A 19,627-nucleotide genomic window follows, 5' to 3' on the forward strand; every position below is an offset into this window, starting at 1 on the left:
TAAAATTCTCAATGTCTGTAATCCAGTCAAAGATTATCAGGCATGCAACGAACCTGAAAAATACCACCTACAGTGGAAACATAAATGAATCAGTTAAAACCACCCACACATAACATACATGTTAGGACAGCAAACAAAGACATTGAAACAGTTATGAAAAGGCTGGGCACGGTGGCTCATGCCTATAATCCCCACATTTTGGGAAGCTGAGGTGGGAAGATCATTTGAGGTGAGGAGTTTGAGAGCAGCCTGGGCAAAATAGTGAGACCCTGTTTCTACAAGCAAACAAACAAAAAACACGCCAGGTATGGTGGCTCATGCCTGTAATCCCAGCACTTTGGGAGGCCAAGGCAGGCGGATCACCTGAGGTCAGGAGTTCAAGACCAGCCTGACTAACATGGAGAAAACCCCATCTCTACTAAAAATACAAAATTAGCTGGGCGTGCTGGTGCATGCCTGTAATCCCAGCTACTCGGGAGGCTGAGGCATGAGAATTGCTTGAACCCGGGAGGCAGATGTTGCGATGAGCCGAGATTGCACCATTGCACTCCAGCCTGGGCAACAAGAGTGAAACTCCGTCTCAAAACAAACAAAGAAACAAACAACAACAACAACAACAAAAACAACAAAAAACAAAAAATACCCAAAACACACACACACACACAAAAACAAAAACAAAAATTAGTTGGGTCTGGTGGCATGCGCCTGTAGTACCAGCTATGCAGAAGGTGAAGGCGAAAGTGGGAGAATTGCTTAAGCCAGCAGTTCAAGACTGCAGTGAGCTGATTGGCACTGCACTCCAGCCTGTGTGACTGAATGAGACTCTATCTCAAAAAAGGAAGATAAGAAAGAAAATAAAAAGAAAAGAAAAGTAATTATAAGTGCATTCTGGATGGTCCAAAAGTTAGAGACAGAAAAATGCAAAAAAGAGATAAAAATTACAGTGTATGAGATGAGGTATAAACTGGATAGGACTAATGTCAGATTAGATACTGCACCAAAAAAGATGAGTGAAATTGAAGATATAGCAATAGAAACTAGCCAAAATAAAATTAGACAGAAAAGAAGGGGAAAGCAATAATAGATCATCAGTGAGTTATGGGACAACTTCAAATGATGTAATATATATGTAACTGTAGTCCTTACAAAAGAAGATAGGTGGAAACAGGAAAAAAATGTAAAGAAGTAATGGCCAAACTTTTTCCAAATTTGATGTAAACAACAAATACAGAGACCCCAGAAGTTCAATGAACTCCAAACACAAGGAATATAAATAAAATTACACCAAAGTATGTCACAATTAAATTGCTCAAAATCAGTGATGAGGGTGAAAATAGGGACAAAAGACACATTACATACAGAGGAACAAAGTTAGGATGACCACAGATTTCTTGTGGGGAAACAATGCAAGCAAGAAGATAGTGGAGCAACTTCTTTTAATGTACTGAAAGTAAAAAACAAAAACAAAAACAAAAACTAAACTAAAACTGTGAACCTACAGTTCTATACCTCATAAAAATACTTTTCAAAAATGAAGGCTAAAAATAAGAACACTTCAAAGGTAAAATAAATATTTTTCCCCAGACTACAGGAGCTGAATACCACACCAGCAGATACACACTACAAGAAATGATTTTTTAAAAAGTTCTTCAGGAAGAAGGAGAATGATGCCAGATAAAATATAAAGACCAAAAAAGGAAGACCACTAGAAATGGTAACTATAGGCATAAACATGTCTTTTTCCTGGTTATGTAAATCTCTCTGTAAAAGATTAGTGACTGAACAAAAATAACAACAGTGTAGCAATGGTTTTTAAGACACATTAAAGTAAACTCTTTGACAACAGCCAAAAACATCTGAAGGAGAAAATGGAATATATGTGAAGTGGTATAAATCGAAGGTACACTGTGATAAGTTAAATATGTATACTGTGAATCCTAAAGCAACCATTAAAAGAACAGAAAAAAAGCTATGGCTAATAAGCCAAACAAAGAATAAGAAAAAGAATCATAAAAATATTAGTATTAAAAATATAAAAATATTTTTAAATGAAGAAAAAGAAGAAAAGGAGAACAAATTACAGATAGAACAAATAGAAAATATGATGCAATTAAACCTATCCATTTAAGTGATTCCATTACATCTTAATGGACTTGTGGGTTATTTTATATGTATATATGTGTGTATATGTACACATATATAATAACCTACACACACACACGCACACAGGTTTTTGTCATGGTCTCTGGCTTACAACTCCCATAGCCCTGGTTACAATCTTTTGCTGTGATGTTGGGGGCTTTACGCCTCAGGGGCCGGCCTCAGGAAACAATCTCTCTGAGTTCTTCCTGCCCTCCTTTCACGTGCCTCGATGCAGGACTCTAATCCTCCCCATCTTTCTGACTGTGGGTCATAAGACCCTTATTACCAAGGGAGTCCTGACCCATAACCTGGAGGAAGGAATGCTGACATCATGAAACTTCCACCAAAAAAGCAAGATGTTCAGAGAGCTTCCAGATAACTGAACATGTGGAGGTTCCTGGAGGGTGGTGCGCCCAGGGAGGACATGGAAGCTCCACGCCCTTTCCCTCTATACCTCATCCTCCACATCTCTTCATTTGTATCCTTTGTGATATCCTTTATGATAAACTGGTAAATGTAAGTACTTCCCTGAGGTCTGTGAACCGTTCCAGCAAATTAATGGGACACAAAGCTGAGGTCATGGGAAACACTTGGTCAGTCAGAAGTTCCAGAGGTCAAGATTTGTGATTGGTATCTAAAGGCTGAGGTCAGGGACGGGAGGGAGGGGAGGCCTGGGGATCGAGCCCTCAACCTGTGGGATCTGAAGCTATCTCCATGTAGCGTCAGGCTGGAACTGGAGGACACTCAGCTGGTCTCCGCCGCAGAGCTGACTGCTTGCTGGTGGAGAGAAATCCTCACATATGTTAGGGTCACCGAAGGCTTCTGTATTGACTATTGTGTTGGTAACATGTATTGATTGTTGTGTTGTGAGAGAGCATGTTTTAAAGTGTGCTGCTATTCTCTTCTTCTATGTACAAGAAAAGATTACCTATACATAACACGGCTAAGTGTTGTCACTAAATGCTTTTAAAGTATGGAGGAAATATCTTTCCCATTTTCATCAGTCTCCTCAATAATTTTCTCCTCCAGAGACAAAGTCCAAACAAAGCAAAGTTTCAACTCTCAGTCAGGGCACTGGGAAGGGTTTGTTGAATCACATGCCATTGGGGGCAATATACATTCTGAACCCCAGGAATTACCTCCTTCAGTCGTGCTGGCTAGAATCCAAGGACTCACTGCAGACCAGCCTATTTCATTCATGCAGGAAACGCCAATGCTGTAATTAGCCAGGGCTTGCAGCTGCTTGATTTGATACATATGTGGTGAGGCAGAGGTGTTAAAAATCATGACTGAGCCATTACTCAGTGGATCAACTTCCTTGACCTAAACGAAGAGTAAACACGAGGACCGGGCGTTAGTAAGGAGGTGGGAATGTCAGGCACGGGGCATGCGTGTATTTGGTGCACGTGGCCCTTCCTCTATGCTGAGGGGAAGGACCTGCTTCCTTTCTGGGCACACACACATTTTCCCACCAGCATCACTGTGTGTTACTCATGCCACTCGGACAATAACTGAACACCTGAGGAAAACACCTAAAATAACAATAAACAGTTCTCACTGTGGCAGGTAATGGAGCAAATAATTATGATGATTAGAATTCATATTATACTATAAAATAAAACCTCTCCTCTCTTAGAACTTCTTCGATTCTTGACTTCTTTCAGCTGCTTCATGGAATATGCAACAGAGATAACAGATATAATATGTGCTGACAAACCCTGAAATATTTAATATTTTGCCTTTTAAAGGAAATATTTCCCAAATTCTGCTTTTAGAGGATGGGTTTCTTTCTTTCTTTCTTTCTTTTTTGAGATGGAACTTCGCTCTCATTGCCCAGGCTGGAGTGCAGTGGCGTGATGTCAGCTCACTGCAACCTCCGCCTCCTGGATTCAAGCAATTCTCCTGCCTCAGCCTCCTGAGTAGCTGGAATTACAGGCATATGCCACCACGCGCAGCTAATTTTGTATTTTTAGTAGAGATAGGGTTTCACCATGTTGGCCAGGCTGGTCTTGAACTGCTGACCTCAGGTGATCCGCCCGCCTTTGGCCTTCCAAAGTGCTGGGATTACAGTCGTGAGCCACCACGCCCAGTGTTTCTTAATCTTTCTTTTTATTATGTAACCTGAGGAACGCTGCTCTTGCCTTGAGGCTAACTTTATTTTATTTTATTTTATTGTTATTATTATTACTTTTCTTGAGATGGAGTCTCAATCTGTTGCCCAGGCTGGAGTGCAATGGTGCGATCTCAGCTCACTGCAACCTCCGTCTCCCAGATTCAAGTGATTCTCCCACCTCAGCCTCCAGAGTAGCTGGGATCACAGGTGCCTGCCACCATGCCTGGCTTTTTTTTTTTTTTTTAAAGTAGAGACAGGGTTTCACCATGTTGGTCAGGCTGGTTTTGAACTCCTGATTTAAGGGATCTGCCTGCCTTGGCCTCCCAAAGTGCTAGGATTACAGGCATGAGCCAATGCACCCATCCTGAGGCTAATTTTAGTGTGGCCTTTATTCTTAACCCCTTCGACCCCAACAGAAATTCAATTCCAGAAGCACACACAGGAAATCTAGATTCTTGGCTTTTTTTTCTTTTTTTTGATGGGGAGATATAGGAAAGGGTCATTTGCCCCTCCTCCAGAAAACTTTTCTCCAAATCTCCTTTAAACATACTGCCTATCTTTCCCTCCATAACTCCACCAGTCTCTCCACATCCCTCTCCAAATCTCTGTATGCATAGGAAAGAGAGGACGATTCCCAGCACAAATCTAGTCCTGGGTGAAACTTCCATCTCTTTCCTTGCATACCTCCTGTCTGGGTATGGGGATAAGGGAGAGTATGGGATTTTGTTTTCCACTACATGCTTTTTCAAAATTTCTATAATATGTGGCACTTATAAAATCAGAACAGACAAAATGATATCGGGTAAAACAAGCAACTGAGAGCAATTTGGGAAAAATCCTCAGGCCACAAAATGTATTGCTGTTAATAACGGGCTTGCAGTTCTGGGCTGTGGATATACAGTACTATAATTTCAGGCTATGTGTGTTTGAATCTTAGGTCAATGAACCAGAAATAAACATTCTGGAATTCCAAATCCCCTGGCGGATAGCAGGAGTATGGTGTAGGGGCTGAGTTTCTCCTCTGACTCAGACCCCGTGGGAGACAAGAAGGTATCATTTGACCTGAGGAGCCACCAGAGGAGAAACAAGAACCCGGACGCTTGTCTTGGTGGTGGCTGTTGGCAGACATCACTTTTTGTTTGTTTCACTTTAGAGTGTGCACCTACTTCCTGGTGACCAGCCACCAAAGCGAAGGTGGAGGAAACCTTTGGCTCTCCTCCCCGCCCCACTTCCGGAGACACGTGGGGAGCATTTCCAGGCACAGGGACGCTCTCTGAGAGCACGTTCCTAGAGGAAAACGGGGTTTCTATAATAGCCCTTCTCAGTCAGTGGGTCCTCAGGGAAAAGAGCGCATGAAGTGGCAAGAAGTACGTGGGAGAGCTCAAAATAGAAATGGAGTGTGTGGCCCAAAAATGGGTGAAGAAAAGAGCTAAGATCAGGACCAAAGGAAGTGAGAGGGTGTGTCCTGCTAGCGCATGGATCTGAATCTCATCCAAAACATTCATTTGGTCCCGAGTCAGAGTTTAAAATTATAATTTTACAAAGCCATACTTGGTCCCTTCAAAAAATGGGAATACACTGTTAATGACAGAATAGAAAAGATAACTTTTAGAGCTTGTGCCGATTAACCCCAGTAGGACTGCCAGAGAATATAAAGGACACCTCGTTAAACTTGAATTTCAAAGAAACAACAAGTAACTGTTCAGTATAGGTAGGTATGTCACGAGATTATTCGTGTAGTTTAACTGGGTGTTCCATATTCTTATTTGCCAAATCTGGAAAGCCTACCAGAGATGGAAAAGAGAAAGGATGAACGGAGGCTCAGCTAGCCAAGGGGGACAAGAACAGAATCACCATATCCAGCACCACAGAATCCAAGATGGGCAAGAAAGGACTGCAATTTGGCCATCTCAGGATGCTTTTTCATCTGTACCATGAACACCCAAAACCATGGCAGAGACAGAGCAGGTAAAGCTTGTGTGTGATCATCTTCCATCATCAGGGGTGACCTGGTGTTTTCAGACTTTTCAACCATCCTGCCCACCTCACGTCACCCTGAGACCTGCCGTCTCAAGGTGGGGTGGTACTCTTCCTGAGACTCTCCCTGAAGCTCAGCATCCTCGTGTTTCATGTCCTCTCAGGCTCTTCAAACAGCTCAGTGCTTTGGTAACAGTTTTAAAAAGGGCTGGCCCATGCTTCAGTTATGTCCCTGTTATATAAATGTCTACCTCAGCCTGGCCAACATGATGAAACTACATCTCCACTAAAAGCACAAAGTTAGCCGGGCGTGGTGGCAGGTGCCTGTAGTCCCAGCTACTCAGGAGGCTGAAGCAGGAGAATTGCTTGAACCCGGGAGGCGGAGGTGGCAGTGAGTCGAGATCGCGCCAGTGCACTCCAGCCTGGGCAACAAGAGCGAAACTCTGTCTCAAACAAACAAACAAACAAACAAATAAATAAATAAATAAATGTCTACCTCTAGGGAAAGAGGCCTGGATATTTCTAAAAACAGAGCCCCAAAATAACATGAAGCAAAAACTGATAGAATGGAAGGGAGATATAGACAATTCAAAATAAGAGTTGAGATCTCAATTCCCCACTTTCAATAACAGATGGAACCACGAGACAGAATATCAGCAAGGCAACAGAAGACCAAAGACTCTAAACCAACGAGACCTGAACAACATGCACAAAACACTTCCTCCAACAACAGCCGAATGTACATTCTTCTCAGGCGCACACAAAACTTTCTCCAGGATAGAACTTAGGTCATAAAACAAGCCTTAAGAAATTTAAAAGGATCATACTCATATGAAGTATATTCTCCAAACACAGTAGAATAACATTAGAAATTAGTAAAGGAAGAAAATTTGGGAAATTCATAATTATGTCACAATTTAAATACACACTTCTAAATAATCAAGAGTACAAAAAAAATTCACAAGGAAAATGACAGAAAACTTGAAATTAACAACAACAACAGGCCGGGCGCGGTGGCTCAAGCCTGTAATCCCAGCACTTTGGGAGGCCGAGACGGGCGGATCACGTGGATCATGAGGTCACAAGATCAAGACCATCCTGGCTAACACGGTGAAACCCCGTCTCTACTAAAAAATACAAAAAACTAGCCGGGCGAGGTGGCGGGTGCCTGTAGTCCCAGCTACTTGGGAGGCTGAGGCAGGAGAATGGCGTGAACCCGGGAGGCGGAGCTTGCAGTGAGCTGAGATCCGGCCACTGCACTCCAGCCTGGGCGACAGAGCGAGACTCCGTCTCAAAAAACAACAACAACAACAACAACAACAACACCTTATGGGATGCAGCTAAAACAGTGCTTACAGGGAAATGTAGAATGTAAATGCCTATTTTTTTAAATAAAAGAACACAATCAATAACCTAACCTCTACCTTACAAAACTAGAAAAAGCAAACTAAACCAAACAGAAAAAAAAGAAACAAAAATTAAGGCAGAAATGAATAAAATAGATAATAGAAAATAGAAAAAATTTACAAAATCTAAAGTTGGTTATTCAAAAAGATCAATAAACTTGACAAACTTTTAGCTGGACTAAGAAAAATAAGAGGGAAAACAAATTACTAAAAGCTGGAGTGAAACAGGAGATCTTATTACTAACCTCAAAGAATAAAAAAGGTTATAACGGAATACTATGTACTATATTGCATACCAATAAATTAGATAACTAAGATGAAATGTTCAAATTCCTATAACATAGAAACTACCAAAGTTCACTCAAGAAGTAATAGAAAATCTGAATAGATGTATACCACGTAAAAAGATTGAGCTAGTATTGAAAAAACTTTCCACAAAGAGAATAAATTTTATTAAATATTTAAGGAAGATTTAACATCAATCTTTCACAAACTCTTCCAAGAAAAGGAGGAGGAGGAGGAGGGGGGAGGAGGGGAGGGTAGGAGGAGGGGGAGGTGGAGGAGGAGGAGGAAGGAGGAGGAGGGAGGAGGGGAAGTTGGGAGGAGGAGGGAGGAGGGGAAGGTGGGAGGAGGGGGAGGGGGAGGAGGGGGAGGGGGAGGAGGAGGAGGAGGACTTTCACACTTATTCTAGAAGGTCAATATTACACTGATGCCAAAACCAGAAAAAGCTACCACAAGAAAACTACAGACAAATTAGATACAGACACAATTAGACAGTGGTAATGGCTGCACAATTCTTGAATATACTAAACGCCGTTAAATTGTACATTTTAAATAATGGGTGAATATTATGGTATATAAAATATATCTCAGCTGGGCATGGTGGCTCACACCTGTAATCCCAGCACTTTGGGAGGCCAAGGCTGGTGGATCACTTGAGGTCAGGAGTTCAAGACCAGCCTGGTCAACATGGTGAAACCCTATCTCTACTAAATGTACAAAAATTAGGTGGGTGTGGTGGCACTGGCCGGTAGTCCCAGCTACTCGGGAGGGTGAGGCAGGAGAATTGCTTGAACCCAGGAAGCAGAGGTTGCAGTGAGCCGAGATTGTGCCACTGCACTCCAGCCTGGGCAACAGAGTGAGACTACGTCTCAAATTTTTTTTAAAAAAAGTAAACTGTATCTCAAAAAAAGGTGTTAAAAAAATCAATCACAAAAAAGGCCATTCCTGGTGAGGAACTGTAGATGCAATAAGAATTCCTAACACTTACCAGTGCTTGGGAGGCTTACAAAAAAAAAACTGAGTAAGAATTAAGAAAGGCTGGAGGCAGTGGGTGAGGGTGGAGGCTATTTTAGGGATAATACAGGCTTTTCCTGTTCAGGGAAGGAACAGCTGTTAGATAAGAGTTGGAGGCGGTAAGAACAGAGAAAATAATTTGACTACCAAGTAAAAACATCTAGTTGTCAACACAAAATTCTTTGAGCTGAGTTGGCCTGTGTCAAGTTAACATATTTTTAACTAATGAGACCAGATATTTAGTAAACTAATTCCTGACCCTACTGTATGATTAAGTACCAGGCATTCATACTTTTAGTGGATAATTCCTGCATGTTCGGTAACCTGCTCCCAAATGCGATGTCTCTCCTGAGACGGAAGAGCTGATGGTTCTGAGCGCTGCTGTAGGCATTGGAGCTTCCTGGGCTTGAGTTCTGGTTCTGCCACTCATAGGCTGTGTGAGTACTCTGAGCCTGCAGTGCTGGTGTGTTTTAAGTAAGATAATGTTTGCAAAGCCCCTGGGCCATTGTGGTCCCTTAGTAAACCGTTGTGTTACTGCCACCATTCTCATTTTTATGAAGTGAACACTCAAGAGCAGAGCTTACATCATGGGCAAGGTATCATTTTAGGACAGGTAATGGCACTGTTTCATACCCATTCTAGGCAGCAGTGAAAAATGTCTGAAGACTCCACAAGGCCTGTAATGCCCAGGATCCCCAGGTGACACTGGCTAAGGTGCTACACTCAATAGCACAGACGATCTATCTTGTGCTGGCCCTTCTGTCCTTCATGGCCACCAGCCCAGGAGGAGCCACACTGGGGAGTGGCTGGCTTCCTCAACTCCTGGTCATAAGCATTGGGACCTTAAAAATGAACTCTCCCTGATCTTGACTGGGCACGGTGGCCCATGTCTGTCTGTAATCCTAGCACTTTGGGAGGCCGAGGAGAGCGGATCACCTGAGGCTGCGAGTTCAAGACCAGCTTGACCAACATGATAAAACCCCATCTCTACTAAAAATACAAAATTATCCGGGCATGGTGGCGCATGTCTGTAATCTCAGCTACTCGGGAGGCTGAGGCAGGAGAATCACTTGAACCCAGTGGAGGTTGCGGCGAGCCAAGATCACGCCATTGTACTCCAGCCTGGGCAACAGGAACAAAACTTTGTCTAAGAAAAAACAACAAAAGAAGAAGAAGGACTCTCCCTGGCCTCATGATGTTCTCCCTTGAAAACACATTTTGCTTCCGGTTGGGCCCTGAAACCTGCACAGGAAGGACAGAGTGTCATGGGCAGAGCATGGACATGGAATGGTGCATGCATGCTGGACACTGAAGCAGGGAGTTCAGGGGACTCTGTACAGAGATGGAGAAATGCCCTCCGTGTCCATCCTTGGAAGGAAGAAAAACCCTTAGACCCACAGAGAGCGCCAAACAGCTACTTCTCCCTTCACCACGGAGCTTTACCTGAACGCTGCAATTCCTGAACGGGGAGTATCCATCAAAACCAGGGACCCAGGAGATCAGAATGCTGTGTGCAGTGCTGTTATGGATGCTGACTTCAGTTGGTGGGGAGGGAATTGCTGCATAAAACAAAACACACACACACAAACACAATTAAAGATAATGAGAGGCTACAGCTACCAAACAAATGCATTAATAAATGGAATTATGTTTTCAAGAGGAGCCTCCCTATGCCTGAGGATAATTGTACCAGCCTGCGGATAAGTCTTCCAGTGAAGGGCCAAAGAAGTGGAACGCAGACCCACTGATGAAATGAGGCGGCCTTTGAACTGGAAAAGATGTGGAATACTCATGTCCTTTACGGAGTACATGTTCATGGACCCTACTGTGTGTACCTGGCTGGGCACTAGTGCACTAAAGAGAGACACAGTCATAGCTCTGCCGTCATGGAGCACACGGCCTGGTATAGGAGACCCACGTTAACCAAGAATAGGAGCGCCCTGTCACCAGAAGAGAGGGGTGCCACAGGAGGGTGTGTGCACGCATAAGTGTGCATGCGTGGCCGGGCGCGGTGGCTCAAGCCTGTAATCCCAGCACTTTGGGAGGCCGAGACGGGCGGATCACAAGGTCAGGAGATCAAGACCATCCTGGCTAACACGGTGAAACCCCGTCTCTACTAAAAAATACAAAAAACTAGCCGGGCGACGTGGCTGGCGCCTGTAGTCCCAGCTACTCGGGAGGCTGAGGCAGGAGAATGGCGTAAACCCAGGAGGCGGAGCTTGCAGTGAGCTGAGATCCGGCCACAGCACTCCAGCTTGGGCGACAGAGCGAGGACTCCGTCTCAAAAAAAAAAAAACGCAAAATCAGTGTGCATGCGTATGTGTGCATGCATATGTGTGCATGTGTATGTGCGCATGTGTAGGGGGAGAAGCTTTCCAGGCTGAGAAAACACTAAGAGTCGGTTCAATCAAAAGAGCCAACTGCATCTGCTGGGGGAGGGGAGGAGGTGCGTGTCTGGAAAGGGTGTGCTACACCCTTGGCTACAGGTGGGTGAAGGGTAGCTATTTCAATTAGAATCCAAGAAGGATCTTAAATTTGGGGAATCTTATTGCTGTGTGCTGAATTTAATTCATAATAATAATTACACTCGTAATTAAAAATGAAGGCTAACATTTCGTGTGCTTACTATGTGCCAGACACTTTGAGGGCTTTCTTTTATCATTCCTAGAATCCTATTAGAGAGCTAGTCTTACAAGCCCCATTCACAGATAAGGACACAGGATGAGAGAAGTTAAAAACTTGGCAAAGGTCACAGATAGGTTGTAAGCCGTACAACGGGGACTTGAACTCTGGTCTGCCTGACCCTGGAGCTTGTGTCCCTCAACAGGACACTGGAGGCCTATTACCAAGGGCAGCAAGTAGACGGTGGGAACACCAGCAGGGACCGTAAGTCTGGTCTACCCCCTGTCCTGCTGTATGGCCCCAGGCACAGCTACACGCCCTGTCTACAACTACACACAGTTCTCTCTTCTATAAATGGGGAGAGTAACAGCACCGCTGCATGGAGCTGTGGTGAGGAATAAATGCAGGGAGCTGTGGATGAGGCCCGGAGGGGGGGTGGTGTGGTGAGGATGAAGGTGATGATGGAATGAGCAGGAGAGAAGGAGGAAGGTGTGTTAAGACCATATCAAGCGTGCCCTGGGGGCCACATTTAGGAGTTTGGGTTTTGCTAGTAGACGCACAGCATTGGGAATGGGGAAGAGTAAGGTTTGACTCACTTTCCTCTGCAGATTATTTGTGGAACTGCCCTAAAGCATCTGCCTTTCCAGACCAAAAGTTGACCACATATACCATAGTAATTATACATTAGAAGAAGAGAGTCTTGGTAGCTTTGATATAAATTTTACAGTAAAAGAAAGCCAGAAACAGAAGTTTGGAGAATGATCTAATAGAACAAAATCTTAGCAGAGATTCTGAAGCATAAAATTGAAGAAGTGCTTTTCATTTTATATATTTTTAAATTTTAAGAAGTTTATACTTTATGAAAAAGTCTTTATAAACTCACACCCACTCATGAATTTTTGACATTCCCAACATGTCTTTTGGAAATCGTAATAATGGGAATTGTGATGAAGGAAGGAAGTTATACACTTCCTCCAGTAATAACTTTTAGTTTGGTTATTTTTTTATCCCCGTGAACTTTTAGGATATTCCCTTTCATAGCCTTTGTCCGGTTGATTTGCTGAAACTAAAATTAGCATCTTTTTTGAGCATAATTTCTTTTGTAATTTTGAATTCTCCTTCTGTATGTACCCAACCTTTAATTCATTATTAAACAAGTTCTGCTTTTTCCTTGCACTGCTTCCCTAAGGACAAGAGGAAAGGAACATGAGCCAAATAATTACGTCTCAATATTTAAACTAAGATCAAATAGTAAAACATAAAATTTGCTGGAATTTCTATGACACACTAAGGAGGATGATTTAATACGAGATAAAAAGGTAGTATCTACTTGTAGGTTTTTCTTTTCTTTCAAATTTCAAGGTTAATACCTTTGATCACACAGAAGGAGAATAAGGTAGATTGGACTGAAATGTCTCCACTAGCCTGGAGGCCTTCAAATGTATGCTTTTAATTCTATCGTCATAACTCACTGCCAAGCAAGCTCAGCCTAGTGAAATCCTAGCTCAGAGGAACCAAGAGGAAGAGGGAGTTTAGGAGGAAGAGGGATAGGAGCATTGGGCTCCAAAGAGTGATCTGCTCCCTGCTTTTCCTCTGTCTCCCTGAGTCATGTCAGGCCCTGCTGACCTGGGAAGGACAGGGTCCATTTCCTAGATCATGCCCCAAGCCAGCCCCATCCCCAGGCCTCTTCAAGGGCTAATGAGTAGTTCAGGGTGGAAGAGGGAAAAGTGAAAACAGGAACTAAGAAAGAGAAAACATTGTAGCTTATTTTCTTCTTGGAGTAAGCAGAGCTGAATGAGTGAATGTTTATCAAAGACCTATATGCCAGGCACTTCTGAGTAATTTTACTTGTATTCAATCAATAAGCCTCAACAACAGGTAGGTTCTGTAATTATCTCCACTTTTCAGAGGACAACACTGACACCAAAGAGGAGAAGTGAGTTGTCCAAGGTCACAAAGAACATCAGTGAGAAAGCCAGGACCCACACCCAGGCAGCCGGCTGCAAGCTCATGCTGCGTCCTCACCAGCTCCCAGAACATGCATGGGGAACCTAGTCTTGCTGCTTACCTTTGATGTTGATCTGCACTCCCTTGGATACGGTCAGCCCTTTGTCATTGTGGGCCTCACAACTGAAGACCGCCATCTCCGTCAGGCCTGGAATGGAAGGAGACTCATGAGACCAGCAGCAGAGAAACAGGCTGCTGTTCACCACAATTCTATGGTTGTCTTTGCATTATGTTATTTCTTGGTTCGTGGCTTTTGGGCATTAGGGTAAAGTTAATTTAAAAGGTGTGCTAGCTATGGAGAAACAAACCTGGGATTAAACCCAAGGCACCAAGAGCAAGGCAGCCACGGGCCCAAAAGGCAGCTGCTTTCATTTATTCAGATCCTGAATAAATGAGACATTAGGTAATAAAACAGGATCATTTCGACTTTTACTGCAAATCGCTGGCCCCAATATTAAGGAAAGTGGGTTCTGAGGCTCGCTTGATAGGATAGGCTGCCTACCCCCCCGAGTACATACAGTGCCACTATGCTATGCATGTTTTAGAATACCAGAAATAGCAAAATAAAAGCCACGGCTTAAAAATCTCAGAAGATGTGTTGCAATGAATCATTTTTTAATAGTAAAAACTGGTCAATTCACAAGGATGTATTACATAAATGCAAGGCGTTATAACTAATCGAAGAGAAGACACTAGTGCTAAATGAAAAATTCTCATTTCATAGGCTTGAAGACATCTTTTAAAAATTGATTTATTGGCCGGGCGCGGTGGCTCAAGCCTGTAATCCCAGCACTTTGGGAGGCCGAGGCGGGTGGATCACGAGGTCAGGAGATCGAGACTATCCTGGCTAACATGGTGAAACCCCGTCTCTACTAAAAATACAAAAAAACTAGCCGGGCGTGGTGGCGGGCGCCTGTAGTCTCAGCTACTTGGGAGGCTGAGGCGGGAGAATGGCGTGAACCCGGGAGGCGGAGCTTGCAGTGAGCCGAGATCACGCCACTGCACTCCAGCCTGGGAGCACAGCGAGACTCCGTCTCAAAAAAAAAAAAAATAAATAAAAATAAAAATTGATTTATTAATTTTAAATAGGAAGACAAGTTACCCAGATCTTGTTTTCTAATGCCATTCTCCAATAAATGGAACCAGGGCTCTTGGAGAAATGGCTGATTCTCAGATTGGGGCAGGAAATATATGAGTCTGGAGTAAAATGTAAAACAAACACAACACACAACACACACACACACACACACACGGAGAGAGAGAGAGACAATGATGCAGCATGTCAAAGAGACACAGGAGCTAACTCAAAGAGTTCCCAATGGCCAAAGCTAGAACAATTTGAGCAAGAAAATAAAGTAGCTTTGGATTATAACCCAAAGAAGAAAAAAATATCCAGGAGTCCCTACTGATATGGTAAATAATTAGATAAACTGGAGAGAATAGACAAACCTTCTTGCAGAATAATTCCAAATAGTTTATTGGATATTCTGCCCTCAAAGAGGTGGAGCATAACTCCCCACTCCTTAATGGGCGGCAATACAGTGACTCCTTCCAACAAGTACATTATGGAAAGAGAAAAAAAAAAAAAAAAGAAAGAAAACTTTTGAGTGGAGAAACTGACAAACTACCTGAGCCAGATGATCAAGTGGTATATCATGTTGACAGAATGTACTCTGGTAACAGGTGATGAAAATGTCACTTCACCTCTATGGTCTTCCTCCCGAGGACAAAAAAAACCCCAGGCTAATCATAAAAAAAATGCCAGTCAGTTCTACATTGTTGGACATTCTACAAAACACCTGACCAGTAAGACCTAAAACCTGTCAAGGCTGTTAAAAACAAGGAAAGTTTGAGAAATTGTCACAGCCAAGAGGAGCCTAATAAGACATAGATGACTAAATGCAATGTGGTGTCCTGGATGAGATCCTGGGACAGAAAAAGGACAGGAGGTAAAAATTTAAGGAAATACCACTAAAGTATGGACCTTAGTTAATGATGAGGTATCCGTATTGGTTCATCAATTGTAGCAGATGCACCACACTAATGTAAAATGCTAACAGTAGGGGAAAGTGGGGGTGGGGTTTATAAGAAATCACTGTATTATCCCCAATGTTTTTCTATAAGTTTAAAACAATCCTGAAATTTGATTTTTTTTTTTTTTTTTTTGAGATTGAGACTCACTCTGTCGTCACCCAGGCTGGAGTGCAATGGCGCAATCCCAGCTCACTGCAACCTCCACCTCCTGAGTTCAAGTGATTCTCCTGCCTCGGCCTCCCGAGTAGCTGGGATTACAGGCGTGCACCACTGCGCCCAGCTAATTTTGCATTTTTAGTAGAGACAGGGTTTCACTGTGTTGTCCAGGCTGGTCTTGAACTCCCAACCTCAGGTAATCTGCCTGCCTTGGCCTCCCAAAACGCTAGGATTACAGGTGTGAGCCACAGCACCCGGCCTGAATGGTTATTTTTTTAAACTACAACTATACGGTATATACTATTTAGTTGAATCTGGAAACTTCTATATCTGTGGCACACAAAAACATCATCTGGCACACAGTAGTATCTTCATAAAATTGTTGAAAATATGCCACCATTTGCTTCTTAGCAGAAAAACTTATTTTGTTTTCTTCTGTCTACATATGTAAGAAATTTTCCATCAGATATTTTTAAACTCAAAGCTTGTCACTAATAGAGTAATCAAATATTTGAAGAATGAAAGGGAAAAAACCCTGCTGAGGGAAGCACAGCAGGCATCAGCCTAGAAAAGCTGTTCCTGGCCGGATGCCTGCGTGGCCTCGACTGTGCCTGGGCTGTAGTCAAGCGGCCACTATGTGGCAGAGGGCTGTGACTGGGAGAAGCTGTAGAAAAGATGCATATCTGATCCCTTTTATATTAGTACTTCTCCTGAGGGGTTAAATGTGCATAAAAAAGAAAATCAGTGCTGGTGGGTTTTTGATATTTTCCATTTAGGTGGAAGGTGTCGCCAGTGTCTGCGTTTTCCTGACTACACGGGGGTCCCTCAGGGAAAAGCAAACCCATGCATCCCTGTCCTGTGATTCGGTGGTAACCTTTCATTTCTTCAAAAATAACATTGTATTATACGGAGAATTTGACAGACACTTCACAGCATCTTAATTTTCCAAGATGAGGAATACTTCCCTCAGACTGGAGGAAAATCCTAAGCTGGATTGCTTAATTAAATTCTCTTGAAAATTTAAAGTGCTAAGAAACAAAAACTCCCGGTAGGTCACTTCCTCTCAAGTGAGACAAGACACTGCTACTAGTTCGTGTAGTGAATTAGAAAATATTTACTGCACTGAGGAGGAATATTTCTCTCACACCCATTACACCCCCATCTGTAAAAGGATCCCTGTGATACTCTGCCTCGGGGTCTTTATATCTTGTGCTTGTATTCCTCCCAGAGAATTTTGAAAAATATATGTGGCCTCTCACACATTTTGAAGTTTGCATCCTTAAATTTTTCATAATTTAAACAGTTTCAAAGAATGTAATTTGAGGTACCTTGAATATCTTGACACCAACACCCAGTGAAACGACTGTTCCCCAGCAGCAAGAAGTTTTCCTCCATGACTCTTCCACCACCCCCAAGAATTTCATCCTAATGGTACACATTTGAAAGTGGAAATGGCACACATTTGAAAGTTTTTGCTTAAACCACAGGAACTTATTGGCAACAAAAATATACATATACCTTGAAATTGCAAAAATATTTTCTTCTGAATTGATTATACTCACTATTAGGATGCAACTGATCAAGACAATATAAGTGATTCTTAAACATAAGTGCAACTTCATTGGAAGGGCAACTCCTTTGCTGGACAAAATTTGGAATTTTCTTTTCTTTTTTTTTGAGATTGAGATTTGCTCTGTCACCCAGGCTGGAGTGCAATGGCATGATCTCGGCTCACTGCAACCTCCACCCCCCAGGTTCAAGCGATTCTCCTGCCTTGGTCTCCCAAGTAGCTGGGATTACAGGCACACACCACCATGCCCGACTAATTTTTGTATTTTTAGTGGAGACAGGTTTTCACCATGTTGGCCAGGCTGGTCTTGAACTCCTGACCTCAGATGATCTGCCCGCCTCAGCCTCCCATAGTGCTGGGATTACAGGCGTGAGCCACCGCCCCCTACCAAAATTTGGGATTTTCTGTCTATGTGACAGTTTGGAAATTTCTTAACCCCAAGACATTGCACCCAGCAGTCATTCTCAAAATGTGGTCAAAGAGATTTCTGGGGATTCCAGAGACCCTTTCAGTAGTCCTCAGAGTCAAAACTATTTTCATAATAATAATAATGTATTACTTGCTCTTTTAATTCTCATTATCTCAGGAATGTATGATGGAATTTTCCAAAAGAATTTTCCAGAGGCTATACGGTACATGATGATGCCATAGCATAGATGTATTGGCCAATGAAATGTATACTTGCGTATTTTTGTGTTTTAAAAGTTTTCCGTTTTAATTTCTAATTCAGTAAATACAGATAGATATGACCCACATAAACAAGAACTCTGGTTCTTGATAATTTATGACTGTAAAAGGATCTTGAGGCTAAGCACAGTGGCTCGCTCCTGTAATCCCAGCACTTTAGGAGGCTGAGGCAGGAGGCTCACTTGAGCCCAGAAGTTCGAGAGTTACAGTCCAGAAGTTGCCCCAGCCTGGGGCAACATGGAGAAACCCCATCTCTACAAAAAATACAGAAACTAGCTGAGTGTTGTGACATGCGCCTGTAGTCCCAGCTACTTGGGAGGTTGAGATGGCTGAATCACTTGAGCCTAGGAGGTTGAGGCTGCAGTAAGCACTCCAGCCTGGGTGACAGAGTGAGGCCCTGACACACACACACACACACACACACACACACACACACACACGGATCTTGAGACCAAAGCACTGAGAACTGATGCCTCATAGTGGTGATTCCAGACAGGTAAGAGAGGTCTTTTTTCTTTTGTAATGTAAGGAAGAGATGAAAGGAAAACAGGAGGTGGAAAGGGAGAACTGGCGAAGTATCTGGACTTTGGGCACTTTGTCAAGCATTGATGTTAAGAAAGAAGATAAATACAGGATGAAGATGAAGAGACATTGATCCCTCTAAGACACTGCTCTGCTGATCACTGGTTCATGGTGAGGCCTCTGACACTTTGATTTTCAAGCCTTGGCATCACTTTTAACCTTCCAGATCCTAAGCTCCCAAGTGAGATGCCCATTTCATCCACAAAGCTGCATGAACTTGCAAAACCTGGCTTATATTTAGAAAAACTGGCTTTGGCTCAATCAGAAGACACAGGAAGTTACTAACTTATCCTTTTTATATATTGGAGGAGACATCTGCAGGTTAAAATTAGTCATCTGACTTCAATTATTCTTAAAAATTCTTAGGAAACCCTTGAATATAAACTACAAAATCACATTGCAAACTTGTCATAAGGGGAAGAGCCAGCCCTATGGTAAACAGGAGGTTTATTTCACTGAGATCCATTATCCAGTTATAGATCCTATAATAGGATCCTGTAGTAGCAGAATTCAGGCCCAGTGGTCTTCATTCCTATCAGGCTTATCAACGCTGAAAGGGAAACATTATCACAGAACATGACTTCAGGTCAAATGGACAGTCATTTCTCCTGTGTGCTTCTTTTCATAGTGCACACAAGGTCAAAAAAACAATCTATAGCAAATGTCCTAGCACAAGACACCTACACCAAGTCTGAACTGCCTGGCAGTAACCACACAATGTATTAAAACAGTTTACAAGGTCAGGTGATTAGCGCCCATATGCCGGCAGAGAGAAGAGGAAACTGGTTCAAACCAAAGGTAACTTTCTCCAAAACTAGACGGCACTTAGGCCAAATATAGTCTTCTTTGCTTAATTTTTTCTGCTAAACTTTCATGGCTTAACGGCACTGGCTTCCCAGCTAGACACTCGTTTATAAGCCTTGATTGACCATAGCAATGAGTGTACACTAGGAGAAGACAGCTCCCTCTCACTCGCCAGTTCTCTCTGTGGATAAACAATAACTACTAGACTAGAATAGACCTTGACATTTTATA

At 42.9% G+C, this 19,627-nt stretch overlaps 1 protein-coding gene across 3 annotated transcripts in view; it reads right to left on the reverse strand.

The window, feature by feature from the left end:
- MERTK (MER proto-oncogene, tyrosine kinase) overlaps nucleotides 1–19,627 on the reverse strand; it is a 134,147-nt gene that overhangs the window by 51,021 nt on the left and 63,499 nt on the right. For all 3 annotated transcript variants that reach the window (XM_025354797.1, XM_025354799.1, XM_025354798.1), the window contains exons 5-7: nucleotides 13,625–13,711; nucleotides 10,378–10,493; nucleotides 3,282–3,465 (exon numbers count right to left, since the gene is read on the reverse strand). In XM_025354797.1, coding sequence (XP_025210582.1) covers nucleotides 3,282–3,465; nucleotides 10,378–10,493; nucleotides 13,625–13,711 — 387 coding nt within the window. The remainder of the gene's footprint in view (nucleotides 1–3,281; nucleotides 3,466–10,377; nucleotides 10,494–13,624; nucleotides 13,712–19,627) is intronic.

This window comes from Theropithecus gelada, chromosome 13 (genome assembly GCF_003255815.1).
Source record: "Theropithecus gelada isolate Dixy chromosome 13, Tgel_1.0, whole genome shotgun sequence".
Taxonomy (NCBI): domain Eukaryota; kingdom Metazoa; phylum Chordata; class Mammalia; order Primates; family Cercopithecidae; genus Theropithecus; species Theropithecus gelada.